At 40.3% G+C, this 22,082-nt stretch overlaps 1 protein-coding gene across 2 annotated transcripts in view; it reads left to right on the top strand.

The window, feature by feature from the left end:
* Positions 1–497: 497 nt before the first annotated feature.
* The window catches only part of TM9SF4 (transmembrane 9 superfamily member 4), a 65,735-nt gene continuing 44,150 nt past the window's right edge, over positions 498–22,082 (top strand). Inside the window, exon 1 of one of the 2 annotated variants that reach the window (XM_072631608.1) lies at positions 498–668. In XM_072631608.1, coding sequence (XP_072487709.1) covers positions 654–668 — 15 coding nt within the window. In that variant the 5' untranslated portion in view covers positions 498–653. Of the gene's footprint in view, positions 669–1,684; positions 2,140–22,082 lie in introns of those variants that run through there. The other variant, XM_072631609.1, reaches the window with a different exon arrangement.

Here is a 22,082-nt window from a genome sequence, read left to right as displayed (position 1 = left end):
ATCTTTCCAGCTCTATAGCCCATGGTTCAGTTTCTCAGGACTGCCCCTTTCTAACCCTTTTCTTTCCTGTTTCGGATCACAATCCATCGGACAACAAACTTGTAAGATCCGAAGGTCCACTTTCGAGATGAGGAAAACTGAGGCTCTCTGCCCTAAAACAGCAAAGGACTTCTGTGGTGAGGCCCAGTACCAGGCCGGCTCCGCAAGCTCGGCGGTGTTCACTCCCGGACTCAAAATCAAGGATATTCTGCCCCATTCTGAGAAAATCGAGCTCGAAGCAGACCCGGCAATACTGCGTCCTGCCGGCAACCAAAACGGCACAGGGTGGCCTGCAGTGGGTAACTAAGGAAGTCGTTGCCAGGAGTCAAGATGGCGCAGAAAGCCACGTATGGGTGAGCAAGGGGGGGGGGGGAGGGAGGGAGGTCGTTGCCAGGAGTCAAGATGGCGTCCAGAGTTACAATTTCCCCTCCTGCGGCGAATCGGCGACCCCGTAGTTCTCCGAGTCCCAGATTCCGCGCCTCTGCCTTTCCGGTCATCGGGACCCCGAGCCCAGAGGCATCCCAGGACGGACATCCCTGTGGCCGGGCTGAAACTCCGTCAGACTGGGGGCGCCACTTCCGCTGACGTCGGCGGCGGCGACACGTGGATCCAAGATGGCGGCGGCGATGGTGAGTGAAGGAGAAGCCGGAGTTGGGGCGAGAGCGGGGTATCTGCGGGGGGGACCCCAAGGCCGGGGTCGGGGCCGGGGCCGGAGCTGCGGCCGGGTCTCCCCGCGCCTCCATGGCGGGTCTGGCCCCCATGCCTCTCGCGCGCACTCAGGCTCGGCAGGCCCGAGGAGCCTCCTCCCCCGGTGCCCAGGCCTGAGCGGAGGCGCCGCCTCGGACTCTCGCCGGGGAGCCTGAAGCCCGACCCCCGCCTGCGGCCCCGCGGCCTCCTGGGGGGGGCTCGTCCCAAGCCCCTCGGGGCAGGGCCAGGGTCGAGGCCGGGGCTTCGGACTTTGGCACCTGACTCGTAGGGAGTGAACTTGAGTTCGAATCCCAAGTGCCTCCCACTTGATCCCTTTGTGACCTTGGCCAAGTCGCTCCAACTCTCCGGTCCTCAGTTTCCCCGTCCGTAAAGTGAAGGATCCTAAGCCATGCCCCCTCTCAGGGCCTCAGTTTCTTCCTCTGCGGAATGGACCTGTCAGACTAGGTGACTCCAAGGCTCCTTCCAGCTCGCGTGCCCCGGGCCGCTGTGGCTCCAGCGGTGTTAGGTGCGGAGGGGCTGTCGGGGAGGCTTCATGCACACGGCAGGTGCTGCCTAGTGTGGAGCAGAATGTACTGCAGGTGGTGAGGGAAGGCAAGTCACTTCACCTCCGTAGGCTTCTAGTAGCATTATTGAAGTGCTGGAGAAGAATGAATGGAGAGATAGGGATGGAGATACAGAGGCGCATGTGTGTGTGTATGTAAATGTATGTACATAAATTAACATCCATTAAGCGCCTACTGTGTGCTTGCACTAAGGGCTAGGGGTACAAAAGGAGGCCAAAGACAGACCCTGCGCTCCAGGAGAGCATCATCTGATGGGGGGAGGGGACACCACATGCAAACATTGAAACAAAGCAAGTGCCCTACAAGGAAATAATGAAGAGGGGTAAAGTACTGGTATTAAGAGGGATTAGGGAAAGCTTTCCGTAGAATGTAGGATTTTAATTGAGACTTACAGGAAGCCAGTGTGTATGTGTGTGTGCACATACATACATACATTATTGGTATGCAGGTTACTCCTGATGAGGAAACTTACTCCACCAGTGCAAACAGACAATTGTCTTTACAACTTAGTCTTATGGAGACTTTATGGAGGTTAGAAGTGACTTGCTCAGCTTCGTGCTAGCAGGAATTTGGAGGCTGTGCTGGAACCAGTCTTCCTAACTCCTAGAGACCAAGTCCTTTCTCCAGGGCCACCTCTCTGGAATTCCTTTTCTTCCTCTGTAAAGTGAGTAGGTTGCATTAAGTAGCTGACATTTATGTAGAATCTTTTAGGATTTGCAAAATGCTTTACATGAATTATCCCTTTTGATTCTTATCAGGACTATGAAATAGGAACTACCCGAATCCTCATTTTACAGTTAAACAACTGAGGCCCATGATCACAAAGCTGGTGAGCATAGGAGGCAGATTTCAAACACAGGTCTTGAAGGTCCTTTTCTGCTTTAAATCCTATAATATTTTGAGGTACTGAGAAATAACATGAATTGCCCCAAACTAGTAAGTGTTAAAACCTTGGGTCTCTCTGATTCCAAATCCAGTGTTTATCCATGAAAACACCAGGGATGTGGATGATAGACAAACCTTGGTCACTAGAATTGGGTTTGTGATTGTTGTTCTGTGTTCTAGAGAGCTCGTGGGATGTTGTGGTGAAAAACCCTGAATTTGGAGTTAGTTCTGGATTTTAATTTCTAGTGCTTATTGAACTTTGGAAGAATGCTTCCCCTCTTTGGAACTCTGTTAAATGAGGCAGTTTCCAAGGCTCCTTTCAGATCTAATATTTATGCAATTCCTTCACAATTTCAGCAGACATTTATTAAAAGTGCCAGTTGTTAACAGAGTACAGTCCTGGAATTGGGAGAGATACAAAATGTAGAAAAGACAGAGTACCTGACCTCAACAAGTTACATTCTAGTAAGTGGATAAGATAAGGCAGCTAGGTGGTGCAGTGGATACAGTGCTGGGCCTGGAGTCAGGAATACTCATCTTCCTCGATTCAAATCTGATCTCAGACACTTAATGACACATTGACCTGGGCAAGTCACTTTAACTGTGCCTCAGTTTCTTCATATGTCACATGAGCTGGAAAAGGAAATGGCAAACCATTCCAGTATCTTTGCCAAGAAAACCCCAACCCCAAGAATTGGACACAACTGAAAAAAACAGCAAGCATATATTAGAATTACATGAAAAGTGCATTGGAGAGTTGTAAAACTCTGTTACATGCAAGTTTTGAATTGGAAGGAGGAAGGATTAGCTTCAACTTCATAGAGAAGGTGGTCTTTGATTTGGGCTTTAAAAGGTGTCGTAGAAATTTAAAAGCAAAAGGGAGAAGAGGATGTTTCAGGTATGGAGAGTAGTGGTATAATCAGAGAGGTAGGAGAGCACAGAGCACAGAGCATATCCAGGGAATGGAAGAGTCCAGTTTGGCTGGGATCATAGAGTACATGGAGAGTAACATGAGAGAAGATGAGAGTGTCCTATTGTTGAGGGCCCTGATAAGCAGGTAGAATTTTGAAGTTTCCTCACTAAACAGTAGGAAGTCACCAAAGATTTTTGGGCAAAGTTATTACATGTCCAGATCTTTGTATAAGATTTTGGGGGAATGAATGGAGACTATTACAGTAGTTCAGGTAAGTGGTAATGGTTGTCTACTAGGTTAGTGGCGGTGGGAAAAGAGTGGGGATTTGATGCCAGAGATTCAACACAGGTAGGATTGACAGGCTTTGGTAAATGATTCTTCTCTCATCTTTCAATCCAAAGGTAATCCTAAAGTTATGAACATGGAAGGAAACAAGCATTTATTAAGTGCCTGCTGTGTGTCAGTATTGTCCTAAATGATTTACAGATATTATCTCATTTGATCCTCACAAGAGCCCTATGAGGGCTCTTTCCATTTTACAGTTGAGGAAACTGAGGCAAATCGAGATTAAGTGGCATGCCTAGGGCTATACAGTATGTGAAGTCAGATTTGAACTCTAGTCTGCCTGAGTCCCAGCTCTTTATGTGCTGCACTACCTAGCATCCTCTCATAGTAATATGGAAGATTAAATGGTTGTGTTACAGACAGAAATGGTAAAGTCAGAAGAGGGAATAGGTATAGGAGGAAAGATAATAAACGATTCTGGATCTGTTGACTCAGAGGTGCCAGTGGGACACCTAAGTGGAAATGTTCTGTAGGCACTATGCCTATGTGCAAAGATACATGGTGTAGCTCAGGAGAGGTGTCAGGATTAGCTCAATCAACTGACAGGTATTGGGGATACAAGTACAAAGGAAACCATCCCTGAGGAGTTCACATTCTAATGGAACCAAGAAGGTGTAGATTTGAGAATCATCTGTTTTTAAGCCCTGGTAGTAAGTGAAATTGACCTAGGAGAGAGAGTAAGAAAGAAAAGGGCAGAGGATTGACTCATGGGAAGCGGATGAAGATAAGATCCAGAGTAGTTCTCCAAGTTGATCCCTAAATTCTATTCCAGCACTAAAATCCTATAATCTGTAAGCCACTTTCTTTCTCCAAGAATCTGTTTCCTCATCTATAAAATGACTAAAAATGCTTCCACCATTTAATTTATCACAAGAGTAATGTGAGAAAAGTGTTTTATGGTTTGTAAAGCACTGTATAAATGTGAGCTGCTTTTACTAGAGGGAAGAGAACCACCCTCACACCACCCAGAAGCTGTTGAAATAAAGATTGCTTGGTCTGTAGTAAATCTCATTCATCAAGTACTTTTGGAGGGATAGCTGTTAATTTCATCCCATGTACTTTTACAGAAACAAAACCTATATACCAAGTAAGTGACATTTGCCACTCAACAGAGAAGAATGTCCCTGGGTGTTGGTTTTCTCTTCTCGAGGGGCGATACATTGATTGTTGTGGGCTTACCCTCCCTGTCAGTGGACAGATGAGTAAACCTTTTAGTTTAATGAGGGATAATTGCTTGGAAAGGAATTTAGGTACCTCAGGGATTATTTCATAGACTGTGTTGTGTAGGTAAGAAATGTTAGACACTTCTTAATTGAAAGAGATTGTTTGAACAGAACTTTGCACGTAGTAGGCACTTAACAAATGTTTATTGATCGATTTGATTAATTGATTGAACAGATGATATAGAAACAAGAGTGCATAGAAACCCATTTCCACCCTCATTACCCTCATCTTTTTTTTTAAGACATCTATGAAATCTGTGGAATAAAACAGTGACAGGAAATTAGACCAGTTCCTGCCTTTGGTGAAGACATTCAGTAAAGCAGTATTGATGGTGTTTGGTCGGTGATAGATTACTCTTTTCGGAGGTGGGGGATTTGGGGTTGTTGTTGGGTTTTTTTTTGTTTTTTGTTTTAAGGAATAGTAAATTAGCAAAAGAAACTTCCTGCAATGATTCAGTGTCAGAGACTCCACAAGGAAGTAACTGTGCATATTATATGAAACAAGCACATTCCTAGAAGAAAAGGCCCAGTCTGGGCTCCTTAGGTTGTGTGTTTTGCACATAGTTACTTGAAGTTTTTAGCAGCTAAATTATAAGACAATTTAAAGGATGTTGTGAAGGAGATTTCGTGTTAGGTCCAGTAGTGAGATCTAGAAAATTAACTTGTTAGAGGAGATATGTATATATGCAGATTGTGGTCACAGATTGACTAAAATTGGCAAATGACTCAGTTTCTCATAGGGGAGCAGGACTCCACCCTGACACCCAGATTTCACAACCTAGTAAGATGAAACTTGCCTTTCAGTTTCTAGGCTCCTGTGGCAAGACTTGATTATAAAACAACCAAACAGGAACTAAACCAGTGACTGTGAAGCCTCATGGTCGTGGGAACTGGCTGATTTGAAAGTTAAGATTTTAAGTGTGTATCTGAAAGTTCTCCAGGTTTTTTTTTCCTCTTCCCCACCATCCTCCCTCATGCACATATTGCTCTATACCTTTTGTTTGATTCTTATCTTTCCTCTTCATGTTGTATGGTTTTTGTCTCTCTCTGGGATGGGCTACCATCAACCACATCTGTGTTAGGATAGGTGTTTCCTGAGAATGAATGTTTCTGTGCTGCCTTATCCACTGTTGCACCAGGGCTAACTGTAATTTCACACATTCTCCTTGGTTTTCCTAATACCTTCTTCAAAGCTGGATTTGAGTCATTACTGTAAGGTTTCAGGACCAAGAATTAAAGTAGCCAACTGTGAAACAAGAGGAAGCAGCATGCATCGCTGTTTAGTGAAGACAGCTATGATTGGTGATACCATTTTAATTAAACTTCAGACATTTTCATGTAGTGATTTTTTTTTTTTTTTTTTGGCCATCTGTTTTGGTACTCAATTTAAAGAATTTTTTCCCTCTTACGTATATCTGGTATCCTGTCTTTAGGGTTTTGGTTCTAGGTGAATGACCAAAAGATCTCAAGATTCCTTTTGAGCTAAGGAGGCTGTGCTGATGCTGAATATCACAAAAAAAAGGCATCTTACTACCTATCTGTAGCCAAAAAGCATTTGTGTCATCAATCCCAGGAACATTATGCCAAATACTAATAACTGTGTCTGTATTAAAAGGAACAATGTGCTGGTGGACCAGCCTTGACCTCATAACTAATTAGCCACAAAACTTTGGGCAAGTCTCTTCCTGTCATTGGACCTCTCTCTGTTTCTCCATTTGTAAATGGGAGAGAGGTGAATTGGGGATAGTGATTTTACTATGATCCCTTCTAGTTCTGATATTCCACGATACTGTGTAGGAGCTGTATGTTAAAGGTTGCTTCCCCGTGATGCTTAAAGGCATGAACTGTTCTGATTCTTTTATTCTTATCACCCTTGTGGTTTTGAATAAAGATCTACCTTTTTTTTTTGGTTGACATGTTAATTATTAGTTGTGTCACTGTATACTTACTCCCTGAGTCTATCCTCAGCCTGGTACCCTGTTCTACAGACACTGCTGGACTTTAGGAACACGTAACTGATTGCCTCATTCTCTTCTGGATGCATAGACATGAAATACTTGGACAGGTCATGGTTTCTCCTTGCACAACCAAACTTTTTTAATCTTATTTTCAGACCCTTTATGGAGGATACTCAATGTATCCAGGAAGGATGGAAATAACATTAAGTTGCTACTTGCTTTCCTTCTTCACCTGGTTTCTCTTTTACAACCTTAGCAAAAGTTTTCTTTTGATCTAGTGTTTAACTAACAGACGGGGGAATGCAGATGGTTATGGTGACAGTGCTTCCTTTTCTGAGTTTCTATCCAGGGGGGTGGGAAAGCCACTAGATGAACCTAGAGCCATTTGGCTTCTTTTGAATGTACAAACCACCCATCAACAGATCCACTTTGATCCATGAACCATTTGCTTAAACTACTTTTTTACAGATGTGGACCCAGGGCCACTTGGGACTCCTCTTTTTCTGTAGTCTTATTATTAAAAAACATAATATTAAATATTAACCAATTAAACTTGCTTAGTAACTATTTACATGTTAATATCAGTATATAAAGATTAACTTTTCAGTCACTTCCCAGTGTTCACCATGATTTCTTACCCAATCTCATTTACTGTGTCTCTTACATTATTCTATTAATCTTCATTACTTCCTTCTCTACATTGTTAACACTTCCTTCCTATACTGTGTATACTTAATGAGACAAACATGAATTTGAAAGACCTTCAGAGTTCAGGGGTCTTGCTAAATGTAGCCAGTAGGTCTTTTAAAAACATATTCACACCGTATGGGCTGTATTGAATTCTAAGCCTACTCCAAAAACATTAGACTGGAGAGTCAGGAGATTTCCTATCCATCCAACTGGAGAGATCTGAAAGGAGCTAGGACCCAACTGGGCTTATTTTGTGGATCCTGTTTCTGGACTGGAAGCCATCCTCCTCCTTGGGGGAACTAGAATGAGCCCCGGCTGTGCCACTAACTAGTTGTACGATCTCGGGCAAGTCATTTCACCCCCTTGGGCTTTTTATCTTTATGGTGTGATTGGTTTAGATAATTTCTCCGAGGTTCCCTTTAGCTCTACTGTTAAAGAATCCTTTGATTTCAGTCAGGAAGTTTTGTACTATGTTCCAGTCTAACTCTAGTAATGTATCCTCTGCAAACAACTTCTATTCTGTCCTCTTCCAGATTCTACATAAAGGGTACCCTTCATTGCGTTGTATTTTTCTTATGCCTCTCCAAAGCAGTTTTGGTTTTTTATGTTCCCTATCGATTGGCTACTTAGCTTTCCTCAGGTCTGTTCAAGCTCTTGTTGTCTAGGTGATGTTTCCTCTATTCTCCTATTCCTTCCCTCCTCTCCCAACTATTTTAAAGGAATTTTCTTTGTCTCTGTATAGCAGATCGTGGTTTAGAATAAAAATAACATTTCCAAAATTTCTCATGATGAATTTTTTGTTGTAGTTGTTTTGGTTTTTTCTCAACGATTCCTTTTGCTCCATAAAGTCTCCTTGCTAAGTATATTTTTACTGTCATTCATTTGTGACTCCATTCTCTGGGGGCTTTGTTTGATTAGGTAATTGCTCTCATTAACTGCTTATGACCTGTTCCCCAAAGCCTTTTGTCTCTCGATAGCCTGATGTGAGGCTGGTTTTCTGGTCTCTCAGTAGCATGTTGTAGAGTGATCCAAAAGATGGTAGTGTGGAGCGTTGCCTGTTGGTGTGCTTTTGAGAAGGAATATGATCATTTTAGCTGCGTTTCTCACAAGAAACAGGTTTAACATGAGGGTTTGGAAAGCTGATAGGGTGAAAAAAAAAGCAATTCTTTCTAACTAAAGAGGGATATGTATAGCTGAAAGGGAACTTGGGGGTGGGGAGAGCATTTAATCTCATGTCATTTATATATTCCTTGGATCTCTCAGAAATTCAGACTAAATTAAGTTCCCTCCCCTAGCGTGTAAGAGACATGCTAAATGCTAAGATGTGATTTTTACATAGAAAAGAAAAGCTTAGCTTTTGTCAAGAGGGGGGTATGGTTCAGTGGAAGGACCAATCTGATTTCTTAATACTAGCATTAGCTTTATAACTTTGGGCATGTTACTAATTTCAGTTAGTTCAAAAGGCAGGATTAGATGGTTTCTTGAGATTCCTTTCCAGTTCTTATATTCTATGAGATTCTATAATCAAATGGGTTATCTTATAAGGTGAACTTCCCGTCACTCAAGCAGAGGATTTGTTGAATGTCATGCATATTGGGCATTTCTTCAAGGAGTAAGAGATTGGACCTGCCAGATCTCTTGTAACTGAGACATTATGATAAAAATGAATTACTCTTTCATTTTCAGGCCTCTAATTTCCTTTGATAGAAGTTAGTTTATTCACATCCTAAGTCTGGGATAAAAGTATTAGCTTAGGGAAGGAAAAACACATTTTGATCTTCACATTTTCATTTTTGTGTGCTTTGTTTTTGTTTTTTAAAATTCAGTTTTGTTTTATCTTCAGATCCACATTCTTTCCCTTCCATCTTCCCTCTCACCCTTCATTGAGAAAGCAAGAAAAAATAAAATAAAATAAATTTCAATTATGTACAGTCAAGCAAAACAAATCCCTACCTTGACCAGGTCCAAAAACGTCTCAGTTTGCTTGCTCAGTCTGTCACTTCTCTATTAGGAGATGGGTAGCACTCATATTTTAGTTTTACTTGGGCTATGTAGTTTTTTTTAAATTTAATCTTTTGCTTTTTCCCTAGTCATATATAAAAACAATTTTTAACATTTGTTGGGTTTTTTAATTGAGTTCCAAATTTTCTTCCTCCTTTTCTCCCATCTCCCTTCATTGAGAAGACAATGGACTATGTAGTCTTGACAGGCAAATCACTTGCCTTTTCTGCACATCAATTTTCTCACTTACAAAAAGGTGGAGAGTGGTAGTTGTATGAAGTAGATTGGGCTAGATAGTCTCTAAGTCCCCTTCCAGCTCTGACATCTTGAGAGACTTAGGCCTTGTTTCTTGTACATGGTTAGGTTTCCATGAATATTTTAACCTTAGGAAGGAGTACCCTTGGGGTTGGAGAGGCCTTAGTTCTTGGACCTCTCATGTTTTCTTACATTCTAGGTCACCTTTGAAGCCAAAGATGGTGCATTAGATTAGATCAAATGCAAAGTCTAGATTGCCGTCACCTTGTCGCAGCATATCACCACCTTTGCAGTCAGGTGACTTGGAAAGAAATCAGGCCGAAGAATCAAGTTGGTTCTTTCCCATCTCTTAAAATCCGGCTCCAAATGTGGTAAAGAGCTGGTCTTAGTGGAAATCCTTGTCAACCTGACTTCTAAAACTGAAACTAAAGTTGGAACCATTGTAGTGGTTATTAGGATCATGGGATTTAAATCTGGAAGAGACCTTAGGGATCATCTTATTTGACATCCTCAGTTTACATATGGGGGAATTGAGACCCTATGAAATTATGTGATTTGCCTAAGATCTTATAGTTAGTAAGACAGTAAGTAGCAGGATTGAAGTTTGAACATTTGGGACCTCTTGACTTCAAACTTAGTATTCTTTCCCTTTTATTGAATAAAAAACTTCAAGAAGCACAAGTTGTATTTGCCTAGTTTGGCTATCATGTGTAGTTCCTATCCTTCTGTCTCATTGATGAAAAATCAGATTCCCTGGGAAACATCCTGGTGACCCTATCAAATGAATGGGCCTAGTCTTGCACAAGCACGGCCATTCTTTCCAAGGACAAAATTATATTCCTTTTTGTCCTGATTGCTGTGGTAATAACACCTCATATTTGTGGTTGAAATGCTGCATATGATTTTTTTTTGCTAAAAAGCAGCATGGAGTAATGGATAGAGAGTCAGCTTTCAAGTTTGGAAGACCTCTAGGTTCATGTCCTTCCTGCCTCTGTTTGATAATCTCTGTTTTATGATGAAAACATGGCCCCTTTCCTCACCAAGGTCAGTCCCTCTACTTGGATCCCTGATCCCATCCCCTTGATATACTTCTTCACCAGATTGCTGCCCTCCCCCCCGCCCCAGCACCATCTAAGTCATTCCCTCTTTCTGTCTAATCTTCAGTCTCTCCCTATCTGCTGGTTTCTTTCTTGCTGCTTACAAGCTTGCCCTAGTTTCCCCCATCTTCAGAAAACCTTTCCTAAACCCTACTATCTTCTCAAACTATGATATAGTATTTCTCTTACTTTTTAAACCAAACTACTAGAAAAAGTTCTATCTCCTCTTATTCTTTCATTTCTTTTTCAACCCCTTTCAGTTAATGCTTGATCTCAATTCACTCAACTGAAATTGTCCTCTCCAAAGGCACCAAAAGTTTCTTAAGTCAAAAATTCAGTGGCATTTTCTCAGTCTTCCTCCTTGACCTTTGTTTTTTGACAGTCCTCTGGCATAAGGGAATCTCTCCTGGGAGGACATAGCCCTCCTATTGACTCTTGCTTTCTGTAGTTGGGACCACAGTGCCATACTCCCTCAGCGTAGAAGCAACTGTCACTAGGTTAAGTCCTTGTCTGGGTACCCAGTTTTTGTGTAAGCAAAGGCCCCATGGGCAGACATTGGGGAAAAAAAATCCTTTAATGAGTTCAGGTGCTGAGAATAATATGTGAAACAGTGAGAATCAATTCAATGTAAAGCCTTATTGCGAACAGTAGGGAAGAAGGGGAAAGGGAAAGAGAAAATGGGGACCAGAAATAAACACAGAGAGAGAGAAATTCATGTAAGGATGGCACTGTGTTGGAAAACAACACTTAGTAGGAAGAGACTACTCCAAAGTGCTCTTCTGAGAGTGGGGTTCTTATATTATGATTTGGGGTACTATCCCCCCACCCAGAGCTGGCTGATTTGCATAGCAGGTGTCAGGACAAAATATTGTTTTGGAGGTTTGTTACCAGGAAGAAAAACTGCTGGTAAACAAAATATTGTTTGGAGAACACAGCTGTATTAACTTTGAAAAATATTTTTCCATGAGTATGTCCTGTAAGTCCCTTAAGGAGGGACTATCATGAAGATCTCAAGACCACCAGGCTTTTAACACTTTGTTTTTTAACACTATTGACCAACTTCCATTTCTTCCTGTATTCTCTCCCCTCTCTGGGTTTTGATGATGTTCTTTCTTTTTTGGTCCTCCTCCTAACTGTATTACTGTTCCTTCTAACTGTAATTGTATCCAAGGTTCTGTCCTTGTTGGTCACCCTTCTCTTCTATCTCTGCCACCTTTTTCCTTGGTAATCTCATTGACTCCTCTTGGTTCATTTATCATTTCTGTGTAAAATCCAAAATCCATATATCCAAAGCCTCATCTCAATTTTGAGCTGTATTCTTGTGTCTCCAGATGCCCATTATAAATTTCTTATTGGGTGTTTCTCAGGCATCTGAAACTTAACACATCCAAAACAGAACTCGTTATTTTCCCCTCAAAACCTAACTTCCATGTTTCTGTTGAGGATACATACCAGTTAACTAGGCTTACAACCTTGGAATCATCCTCAGCTCTTCTCTCCTTCAGCCTTCCTAGCTATCTAATCAATTGCCAGGTCTTGTTGATTCTGCCTTCATGTCTCTCATCCATCTCCTTCTCTGCACTTATGTAGCTACCACACTAGTGGCCTTATCACTTCTCACTATTACAGTAGTCTTAGAGTTGGTGTCCTTGCCTCAGGTCCCTTCATTCCCCAGTCTTCCACCCAGCTGCTAAAATACTACTCAGACAGGTCTGACCATATCACACACCCCTCCTTTCTACCCCTTTATTACCCCTAGGATAAACTAGAAACTCCTTAGTTGATATTTAAACTCCACAGTGGGACTCCAGCCTACCTTTCTAGATAGCACTCATCACTCCCTTTCATACTTTACTTAACCCACCCAGTCAAACTGGCCTTCTTGCTTTTCCTCAGGTTGCCCTATAGGCCTGGAATGCACTCTTTCACCACTGCCTCTTAGAATCTCAGAACCCACCTCAGGAGCCACCTCCTACATGAAATTTTTCCTGATACTCTCAGCTGCTAGTGTTTCCCCTCCTCCCCAACTCCCTTGTGTTTAATTTGTGCATGTTTTGTATTTATTTATACATTTACAGGTTGTACGTGTTTTTTCCCCATGGAAACTCCAGGACATAATATAATGTCTTGTACCTAGTAGGCTCTTAATAAAATGCTTATTGATTGATTGATATTTGATCTGTTACTCTGGTAACAAGTTAACCTCTTAGTGCCCTGACAACTCTATAACACCAAAAGATGAAGAATAATTGTCATCTTTCATTGATGAAGAGACTTTCTTCATTGAGAACTTACTTTATTTTTTAAATTTATTTATTTATTTATTTTTAGTTTTCAGCATTCATTTCCACAAGATTTAGAGTTCCAAATTTTCTCCTCATCTTCCCCTCCCCCTCCCCTTATATAGCATCCATTCTGACTACCTCTTCCCCCAGTCTGCCCTCCCTTTTGTCATTCCCCCCCCCCCCTTATCTCTTTACCCTTTACTTTCTTGAAGGGCAAGATAGATTTCTATACCCCATTGCCTGTATATCTTATTTCCCAGTTGCATGTAAAAACTGTTTTTTAACATTTGTTTTTAAAACTTTGAGTTCCAAATTCTGTCTCTTCTTCCCTCCTCACCCACCCTCATTGAGAAGACAAGAAGTTCATTATAGGTTATTATGCAAAACACTTCCATAATAGTCATGTTGTGAAAGACATTTCCCTCCATCTTATCCCGCCCCCCAGTTCTATTTTCTCCTTCAACCCTGTCCCTTTTCAAAAGTGTTTACTTCTGACTACTCCCTCCCTCAATCTGTCCTCCCTTCTATCATCACCCCCCTCTTATTCCCTTCCCCCCTACTTTCCTGTACGGTAAGATGCCCAATTGAGTGTGTATGTTATTCCTTCCTTAAGCCAAGACCTATGAGATTAAGGTTCACTCATTCTTTCTCACCTCTTCCCTCTTCCCCTCCATTGTGAAACCTTTTTCTTGCCTCTTTTATGTTAGATAATTTACCCCATTCTATCTCTCCCTTTCTCCTTCTTCCAATATATTCCTCTCTCACCCCTTTATTTTTCAGATATCATCCCTTCATATTCAACTCACCCTGTATCCTCTCTCTCTCTCTGTGTCTCCTCCAACTACCCTAATATTGAGAAAGGTTTCATGAGTTACAAGTATCATCTTTCCATGTAGGAATGTAAATAGTTCAATTTTAATAAGGCTCTTATGATTGCTCTTTCTTGTTTGCCTTTTCATACTTCTCTTGATTCTTGTATTTGAAATTCAAATTTTCTATTCAGCACTGGTCTTTTCATCAAGAATGCTTGAAAGAGTTCTATTTCATTGAAATGTCCATTTTTTTCCCCTGAAGGTCATACTCAGTTTTGCTGAGTAAGTGATTCTTGATTTTAATCCTAGCTTCTCTGACCTTCAGAATATCATATTCTAAGCCTCTTGATCCCTTGAAGTAGAAGCTGCTAGATCTTGTGTTATCCTGATTGTGTTTTCACAATGTTTGAATTGTTTCTTTCTGGTTGCTTGTAATGGTTGCTCTGGTTGCCCTCCTTGACCTGGGAGCTCTGGAATTTGGGTGCAACATTCCTAGAAGTTTTCCTTTTAGGAAGCGAGGTGATTGGTAGATTCTTTCCATTTCTATTTTACCCTCTGGTTCTAAAATATCAGAGCAATTTCCCTTGACAGTTTCTTGAAAGATGATGTCTAGGCTCTTTTTTTGATCATGACTTTCAGGTAGTCCAGTAATTTTTAAATTGTCTCTCCTGGATCTATTTTCCAGGTCAGTTGTTTTTCCAGTGAGATATTTCACATTGTCTGCTACTTCATTCTTTTGGTTTTGTTTTATAATTTCTTGACTTTTCATAAAGTCATTAGCTTCTGTTTGCTCCATTCTAATCTTTAAAGAATTATTTTCTTCAGTGAACTTTTGGACCTCCTTTTCCATTGGCCAACTCTGCTGTTTAAAGCATTCTTCTCCTCATTGACTTTTTGGATCTCTTTTGGCATTTGGGTTAGTCTATTTTTTAAGGTGTTATTTTCTTCAGGATTTTTTTTGGGTCTCCTTTAGCAAACTGTTGACTACTTTTTTATGATTTTCTTGCATTACTCTCATTTGTCTTCCCAGTTTTTGCTCTACTTCTCTTACTTGATTTTCAAAATCCTTTTTGAGCTCTTCTGTGACCTGAGACCAATTCATATTTTTCTTGGAGGCTTTGGAGGTAGGAGCTTTGACTTTGTTGTCTCCTTCTGGTTGTATATTTTGATGTTCTTTGTCAAAATAAGATTCTATCATCTGAGTTCTTTTATGGTGTTTACTCATCTTCTTAACCAAATACTTGACTTTCTAACTCTTTGTCAAAGTAGGACTCTGCTTCCGGTGGGGGTAGGTGGACTGTCCCAGGCTTTAGGGATTTTGCATTAGCTGCTTGATCCCCCATCATCTGTGGGCCCAGAGCTCTGGAAGCATCCACTGCCACTGCTGCTGCTGCTACCACCATCACCCCCACCTCCCTGGAGCTGGGGTCAGACATGGCCAGACTGTGCATTTATCTTTCACCCAGGTCCTGCAGTTTTCCCCACTGACCTTTTTGGAATTTGTAGGTTGAGAAGTCTGAAAACTGCCACAGCTGCCAATGACTCTGTCCCATGTCTCCCCCCACCTCCACCCCCAGGCCTGCTGTGGCCCATGCTGAACTTTGCTCCACTCCCTGCCCAGTGTAAAAGACCTTTCCTGTCGACTTGCCAGGTTATCTTGGGCTGAGGATTTATTTCACTCTGTCATTTTGTGGGTTCTGTAGCTCTAGAATTTGTTTAGAGTAATTTTTTGCAGGTATTTGGAGGGCTTTGGGTGAGAGCTCAGAGAAGTCCCTGCTTTTACTCTGCCATCTTGGCTCCGAGAATTTCCTTTATTCATAGCACTGGACCCAAACTGCTAATTTTTATTTTTTTAAATATAACTGAGTTAAAGTAGAACTTTTTTTATTTAAATTTTTATTTTCTGCTAATTTTTGAAAGAGTTTTATTGATGCTTTTTGTTTTAACATCACAGTAATTTGTGGTTGTACTATCCTCCTGTGTTCCCTTGCAACAAAATGAGTAATGGTTGTCTGGCTCTGCGTGAAACATTTCACATCCATAGTTCCTCACTTTCTTCTCCAAGGAAAGAAGAGTAGTGCATCTTTTTTCTGGGGCCAGATTGTTCTTTATAATCACAGCCTAGCTTTGTCCTTTCCACTTACATTATTGTGGTCATAGTATATTGTTTTTCTAGGTCTGTTTACTTGGCTCTAAATCATTTCACTCAAGGCTTCTTATGTTTCTCTGAATTCCTCATCTTCATTTCTTACACTGCACAAATATTGCATTACATTCATACTGTTGCTATGGATCTTTAGTTAGGATTATATGTCTAAAATAGTCATTTTAAAACACATGCATACACGTATACACATGGACATTGAATGCTTCCTTGTAACAATGGAAAACATTTAATCCACCAGCAATCAGCATGCATTTATCAAATGCCTACTGTGACACTGTGCTAGTCACAAAGTCAATCAACAACAAATGTATCTCACTGTGCATATTGAATTTCACATCTCTAGTCCTCACCTCTTTCCTGAGAGAAAGTGTGTTTCCTTATCTTTTCTCTAAGACCAGTGTGATTCCTTCCAATTCATCATTGTTCCTGTTGTTATTGTTTACATTGTTATTATCACTGTTGTATTGTTCACTTTGTCCTCCTTTCTTTACTCTGTATCACTTCATATAAGTCTTCCCTTGTTTCTGTCAATTCCCTATGTTATCTTTTTTATGATACAATAATAATCATTCACATACCACAAGTATCTTCATCAATCCCAAGGTAGTCAGTAAGTTCCCCATAATTCCACATTGGTCTTTTTGGATTGCTTCCCCTTAGGCCAAATTCCCTATAAAATCTTAGGCAGTGAGAGCCTTTTTTCTTAACTCAAATCCAACTTCCTAATATTTAGGGTGCATGTTAAACTACTCCCAACTTTTCCCATCTTTATCTTAGCTCAAAGGTGAATTGGTCACTTCCTCTCAAGGTTCTTATCATTTCTTAGGAAGCAACCAGTTCTTTTACATTGGTCAGGGTAAGATCTAGAACAGTAGTTCCCCTTCTTTGCTTCATATATCCCCTTTGGAGAAAAAAAATGAAATTATCATTAAAGCAAATCAACAGTTTTATCAGCTGCTTTGCTATAATATACTGAGAAAACTCCAGTTGATGTTGGGGTAGTTAAGATGATAATAACATTATAATCTTGTGTTCAGCTCTAAGAACCACATTTTATTTAACAAGGACATTGATAAGTTGGAGGGTGACTAGGATAGTGAAAGGCTTAGAGAACATACCATATGATGAGAGATGTTTAGCCTGTAGAATTGAAGGCTCGGAACAAGATGGTAGGAAGCATGACACAGTGAGAAGAGTACTGACTTTGTGGTTCTGCCCTGCTCCCTTTCCCCTTACACTCACCACAAAATGCTGAAGAGGTACATTAACAAATGTTTTTAGAATGCTGTATTCCCACTAGGGAATGTAAATTTTAGTCTCTGAAATTTTTTTTTGTTTTGGTTTCTCTTAAAAGATCAGCCTTAACCTCAAATCACTCTGGTTCCAGATCAAGCCCTACTTGGTCATTGCTTGGGTCCTGATTGGCTCAGAATGAATGTAAATAACAACTGTTACCATTTTGGCCAGAAACCCTGAGGGTCTTCCTCTTCCAGATCTTTTTTTTTTTTTAAAGAGGCCATTCTTTGCCTCATTTTTTCTTAAGCCTTAATCACTGAATTAGACACTGTCTCAGTCAAACTGAGACCTGTTAAAGACCTTAGCTTGAAAAGGCCAATAGCCTCCACTGCATCCTGGGCCATCTGCAGTTCTCTTGATCCATATCTGGCCACTGGTCTCAGATGGCTCCGGAGGAGAAAGTGAGGCTGGTGATTTTGCATAGCCTTCCTTCATGTAAACCCAGTTCACTTGCTTTTCATGGTCCCCTTCTAGAATGAAAGACAAACAGCAGCAGCCATTTCCACTATATGGGTTATCTATTGAATATTCAGAGTAGACCCGAGAAGAATACCTTCAGGGTCTGTCTGTACTTAATGGTGAACTTTTTTTTAGAAAAGGTTGTGACAGGAGTTTCTTATCAATAAAGTTGATATTTTCTCTACTGGAGTCCCTTTAGTCTCTGAAAGGACTTAAGTGACATTTTTAGTAGCATCAGCAGTATCTATTCTCTTGACTTTTTATTTCTTACTAGGGCTTATATGAAAATGGTTTTATGAAGAGACCTAGAAAGATAAAATTTCCTACTTTCTGCAGGGAATTGGTTATAAAGTATATATAACCTGGGAGCCTATGGAGTCATACAGCCTTTGTCACATCTTGCTTGGAAGTGAGCATTTATCTCTAGCCTCAAGGTAGGAGGTGATGAAATGGATTGGCTGTAACCTATTTTTAGGGTAATCGTAGAATCTCAGAGTTGGAAGGAACCTTAGAAATCACCCAGTCAGACCTTTCATCCAGTATTGGAATCCTCTTTCTAACATCCAGAAGAGATGGTCATTCAGCTTTTTTCCTTGAATACTTCCACTGGTGGCAGCCCTTGCTATAGTAGGATGGCTCTAATTGTTAGGAAGTTCAATATATATTCCAGTATTCCAGTGTGTATGTGATCTGTCTAATGTGGATATTCCCTTCAACAATACAGATGGCAACCCATCTATGTCTGTCTATTCTGTGTGACCTTCCTCCCTATCCTCCATGTTTTAACCGAAGGGGGCATTCCAGGACATTCTCTACAGTACTTGGATACCAGTGGAGCAGGCAGGCCATCTGTTGGTTGTCCCATACTATCACTATGTGATGGGTCCATCATTTTTTTTTTCTGATCATACATTTCTTTGATGACATCCTTTATACCACTTATCACATGTAGTCTCTTTTGTTGCATCCTTCTAATACCATATATTTCTCTTTGGATGATATTCAGCTTCAGTTTTTCAGACATCATAGCATTCCATTAGTCACAGCCATTTATCACTGGATAAATACTGGGGTTAAAAAGATGGGCCTTCCCCAAAGAAGTCATTGACCAAAAAAAAAAGCCTTCAAAGACAATGAAATATTTATAGCATCATTTTTTTTAATAGCAGAGAATTGGAAGCAAAATAGATGCTTGTTGATGGGGGAATGGTTGAACAAACTGTGACAGATGAGTGTTCCAAACAGTGCTACCTGTGTACCCCAGCTGTTATCCTCAACCTCCTTATCCCTCTCCCACTGGAACGTTAGATACCGAAACTACCCTAAACTCTGATAGGTGAGCTCTCACCTTTCCTTCCTGGAACCAGGCCTCCATGTCATTTCCTGCCTATTTCCAAACCATGCTGCTATATGAGTATCCCACCTTTCTAGTCCCCCTTTATGTATGGTCTTCTCCCATTGAAATGTAAATTCTTTGAGGTCAGAGACTGCTTTGCTTGCTTTTGTTTATATCCCCAGCACTTAGCACAATACCTACTAGCACATAGCAAATGTTTAGTACACACTATATTACTGCTTTGTAAGAAATGATGAATACATAGAATAGAGGGAAGCATTAGAATACATGTGACCCGATGAAAATCAAAGTTGGCATAGTCAGGAAAGCAATGTGTACAGTGACTACAATGGAAAAAAAGACAACCAAAAAAACCCCAGCACAACTGGATGATTTGAAATCACCTCATCTCACCACATAATCGTTGCACTCAAGGTGTGTCTCTTTTTTCCCCCAGTCCAAAAGTTGGTCTACAACCTTTCATTGTGTAATTGTGTGGTATAATTCTGTTTGTCACACCACTTAAAAGATGAACAGAGCAACAATGTATTCACCAATGGCACATAGATATTTATTTCTTGTGCATTGCAAGCTGTGAGCCAAGAATTCCCAGCACTGGCACATTGTTGGTATTCAATTTTAACATATATTCATGAGTATTCCATGCATCTTAATCTTACACCAAAGACAGTTTAGTAATAAATGATTTTTAAGTAATACTGGCACAGTGGTGGGTGTTTTTTTTTTAAGCTTCACATAATGGTCCCACCCCACTTTTGCCAAAAATGGCGTAAAATCTGCAGTGATTACACAGTGAAATGCAGTATCATGTCCAAGCCTGGTCCTAAAGAAGAGATAGAAGAGGCTTCTCCCTTTCCTTGCAAAAGCAGGGTACTATGCTTGTAGAACCCTCTTTTGATGTGTTAGCTAGTTTTGATAAACCTTTTTTCTTCTCTTTTATTCTTATAATATATATCTCTCTGGGAGGGGAAGAGAGAAAAGGGATACATTGGGAAATGCAAGTGATATGAAAAGAAAACATTTATGAAAATGTATTTTTTTAATGGACCCTAAAGTTGATTTTTAAAATGGAAACAATTAAGGGTAGCATGACTGTGGGAAGACAGGCACACTAATAAACTATTGATAGAGCTGTGAATTGGTCTGAATACTCTGAAAAAAATTTTAGATTATACAAGAAAATACACTAAATTGTCTATGCTTTTTGACCTAGCAATCTCACTACAGGACATATACTCCAAAGAGGTAAATAGTAAAAAGGCCCCAAATATAGCAAAATAGTAATAGCTTTCTTGTAGCCCCAAAAGAAAAAAATAAAGCCAAGTTGATGTCTACCAGCTAGGGAATAGTTGGAAAAATATATAAATGCAATGATTTGTTATTATAGCATAAGAAATTGCAGATATGAGAAATTCAGAAATTGTACCAAATAATGCAGTGTGTAGAAAGCAAAACCAAGAAAACTATTTCTCTGATAATTTCAGTTACCATACTAAGTAGCTATTGTCTTCTGTTAAATTATAATGAATAATCTCAGTCCTGAAGAACTTGATAAGGAAATGCCTTCCTCTAAGAGGTATACTACAGATGTGGAATTCTATCTGTATATAGTAGTATTAGTTGGCTTTGCTTAAATGTTTTTCTTTGTTACAAGGAAGGATTCAGTGCAATGTATTATTATCCTTTCTTTTTTTAAACCAAAGAAATTTGGACTTTCATTTCTAGGTGGTTTGGAAAATCCTGGATAATTTCCCAAAGGCAATCCAGCTGGTTCTCTTTCTTTTGTTCCCTGTCCTTTTGCAGTCACTATCCCAGATAAAAGTACTAATAACTGAACTGTGTATACATTGTCCATCTAATTATATCAGAGTCCATATACCATTAGTCATAGACATTAGACATTCTTTATTTACTTGGTTTTTACATGGTGTTTAGATCAAACCCTTAGGAGATCATGGATCTCATTTAAGAGGCTATGTAATGTTTTGGGGCAAGCTACCATGAGCATAATGTCATCCATAAAGAGGAGCCTCTTGAAAATATCACCATCTGTAGGGAGTCCCTCTCATTTGGGTCCTGTATTGGGCATCCTCCTTAATGGCAGTGATACCTTTTTCTCTCTTTTTTATTCCTCATTTGATGTCAATAATCAGAGGGTCATTTCAAAACAGGAAAATGATAAATGTTGGAGAAGATGTGGGAAAATTGGAACACTAATGCGTTGTTGGTAGAGTTGTGAACTCTAAGGCAACCATTCTGTTTTTTCGTTCTTTTTGTTTTGTTTTGTAATTTCTTGGTTTTTCATAAAGATATTAGCTTCCATGTGCCCCATTCTAATTTTTAAAGAACTATTTTCTTTCAGTGAGCTTTTGAACCTCTTTTTCCATTTGGCCCATTCTGCTTTTTTAAAGCATTCTTTCCTTCATTGGCTTTTTGGACCTCTTTTGCCATTTGGGTTAGTCTATTTTTGAAGGTGTTATTTTCTTCAGCATTTTTTGGGATCTCCTTTAGCAAGCTGTTGACTCACTTTTCATGATTTTCTTCATTGCTCTCATTTCTCTTCCTAATTTTTCTTCCACCTCTCTTACTTGATTTTTCAAAATCCTTTTTGAGCTCTTCCATGGCCTGAGACCATTGAATATTTATTTTGGAGGTTTGGGATACAGAAGCCTTGACTTTTATGTCTTCCTCTGATGGTATGCTTTGTTCTTCCTCATCCAAAAGGATGGAAGAAAATACCTTTTCATCAAGGAAGTAGCCTTCTATGGTCTTATTTTTTTCCCTTTATTGAGCATTTTTTCAGTCAGTTACTTGACTTTTGAATCCTTCGTCAAGTGGAGGATATACACCAGGGACCTGTAAGTTCTTAGTTCCTCCAAGGTGGCACAATCAAAGGAAAGGAGTTTACTTCTCTCTTGGCTTGCACTCTTGTCTGTGAGCATCCACAAGCACTCTCTTCTGCCCAGGATCTGCGAGTAGGGTTCCCTCTTCACCACCAGTGCTCCTTCTCACCCCAGGACTGCCACTCA

The sequence above is a fragment of the Notamacropus eugenii genome, chromosome 1 (genome assembly GCF_028372415.1).
Source record: "Notamacropus eugenii isolate mMacEug1 chromosome 1, mMacEug1.pri_v2, whole genome shotgun sequence".
NCBI classification, from domain to species: Eukaryota; Metazoa; Chordata; class Mammalia; order Diprotodontia; family Macropodidae; genus Notamacropus; species Notamacropus eugenii.
This window is presented reverse-complemented; position numbering and strand designations above follow the sequence as displayed.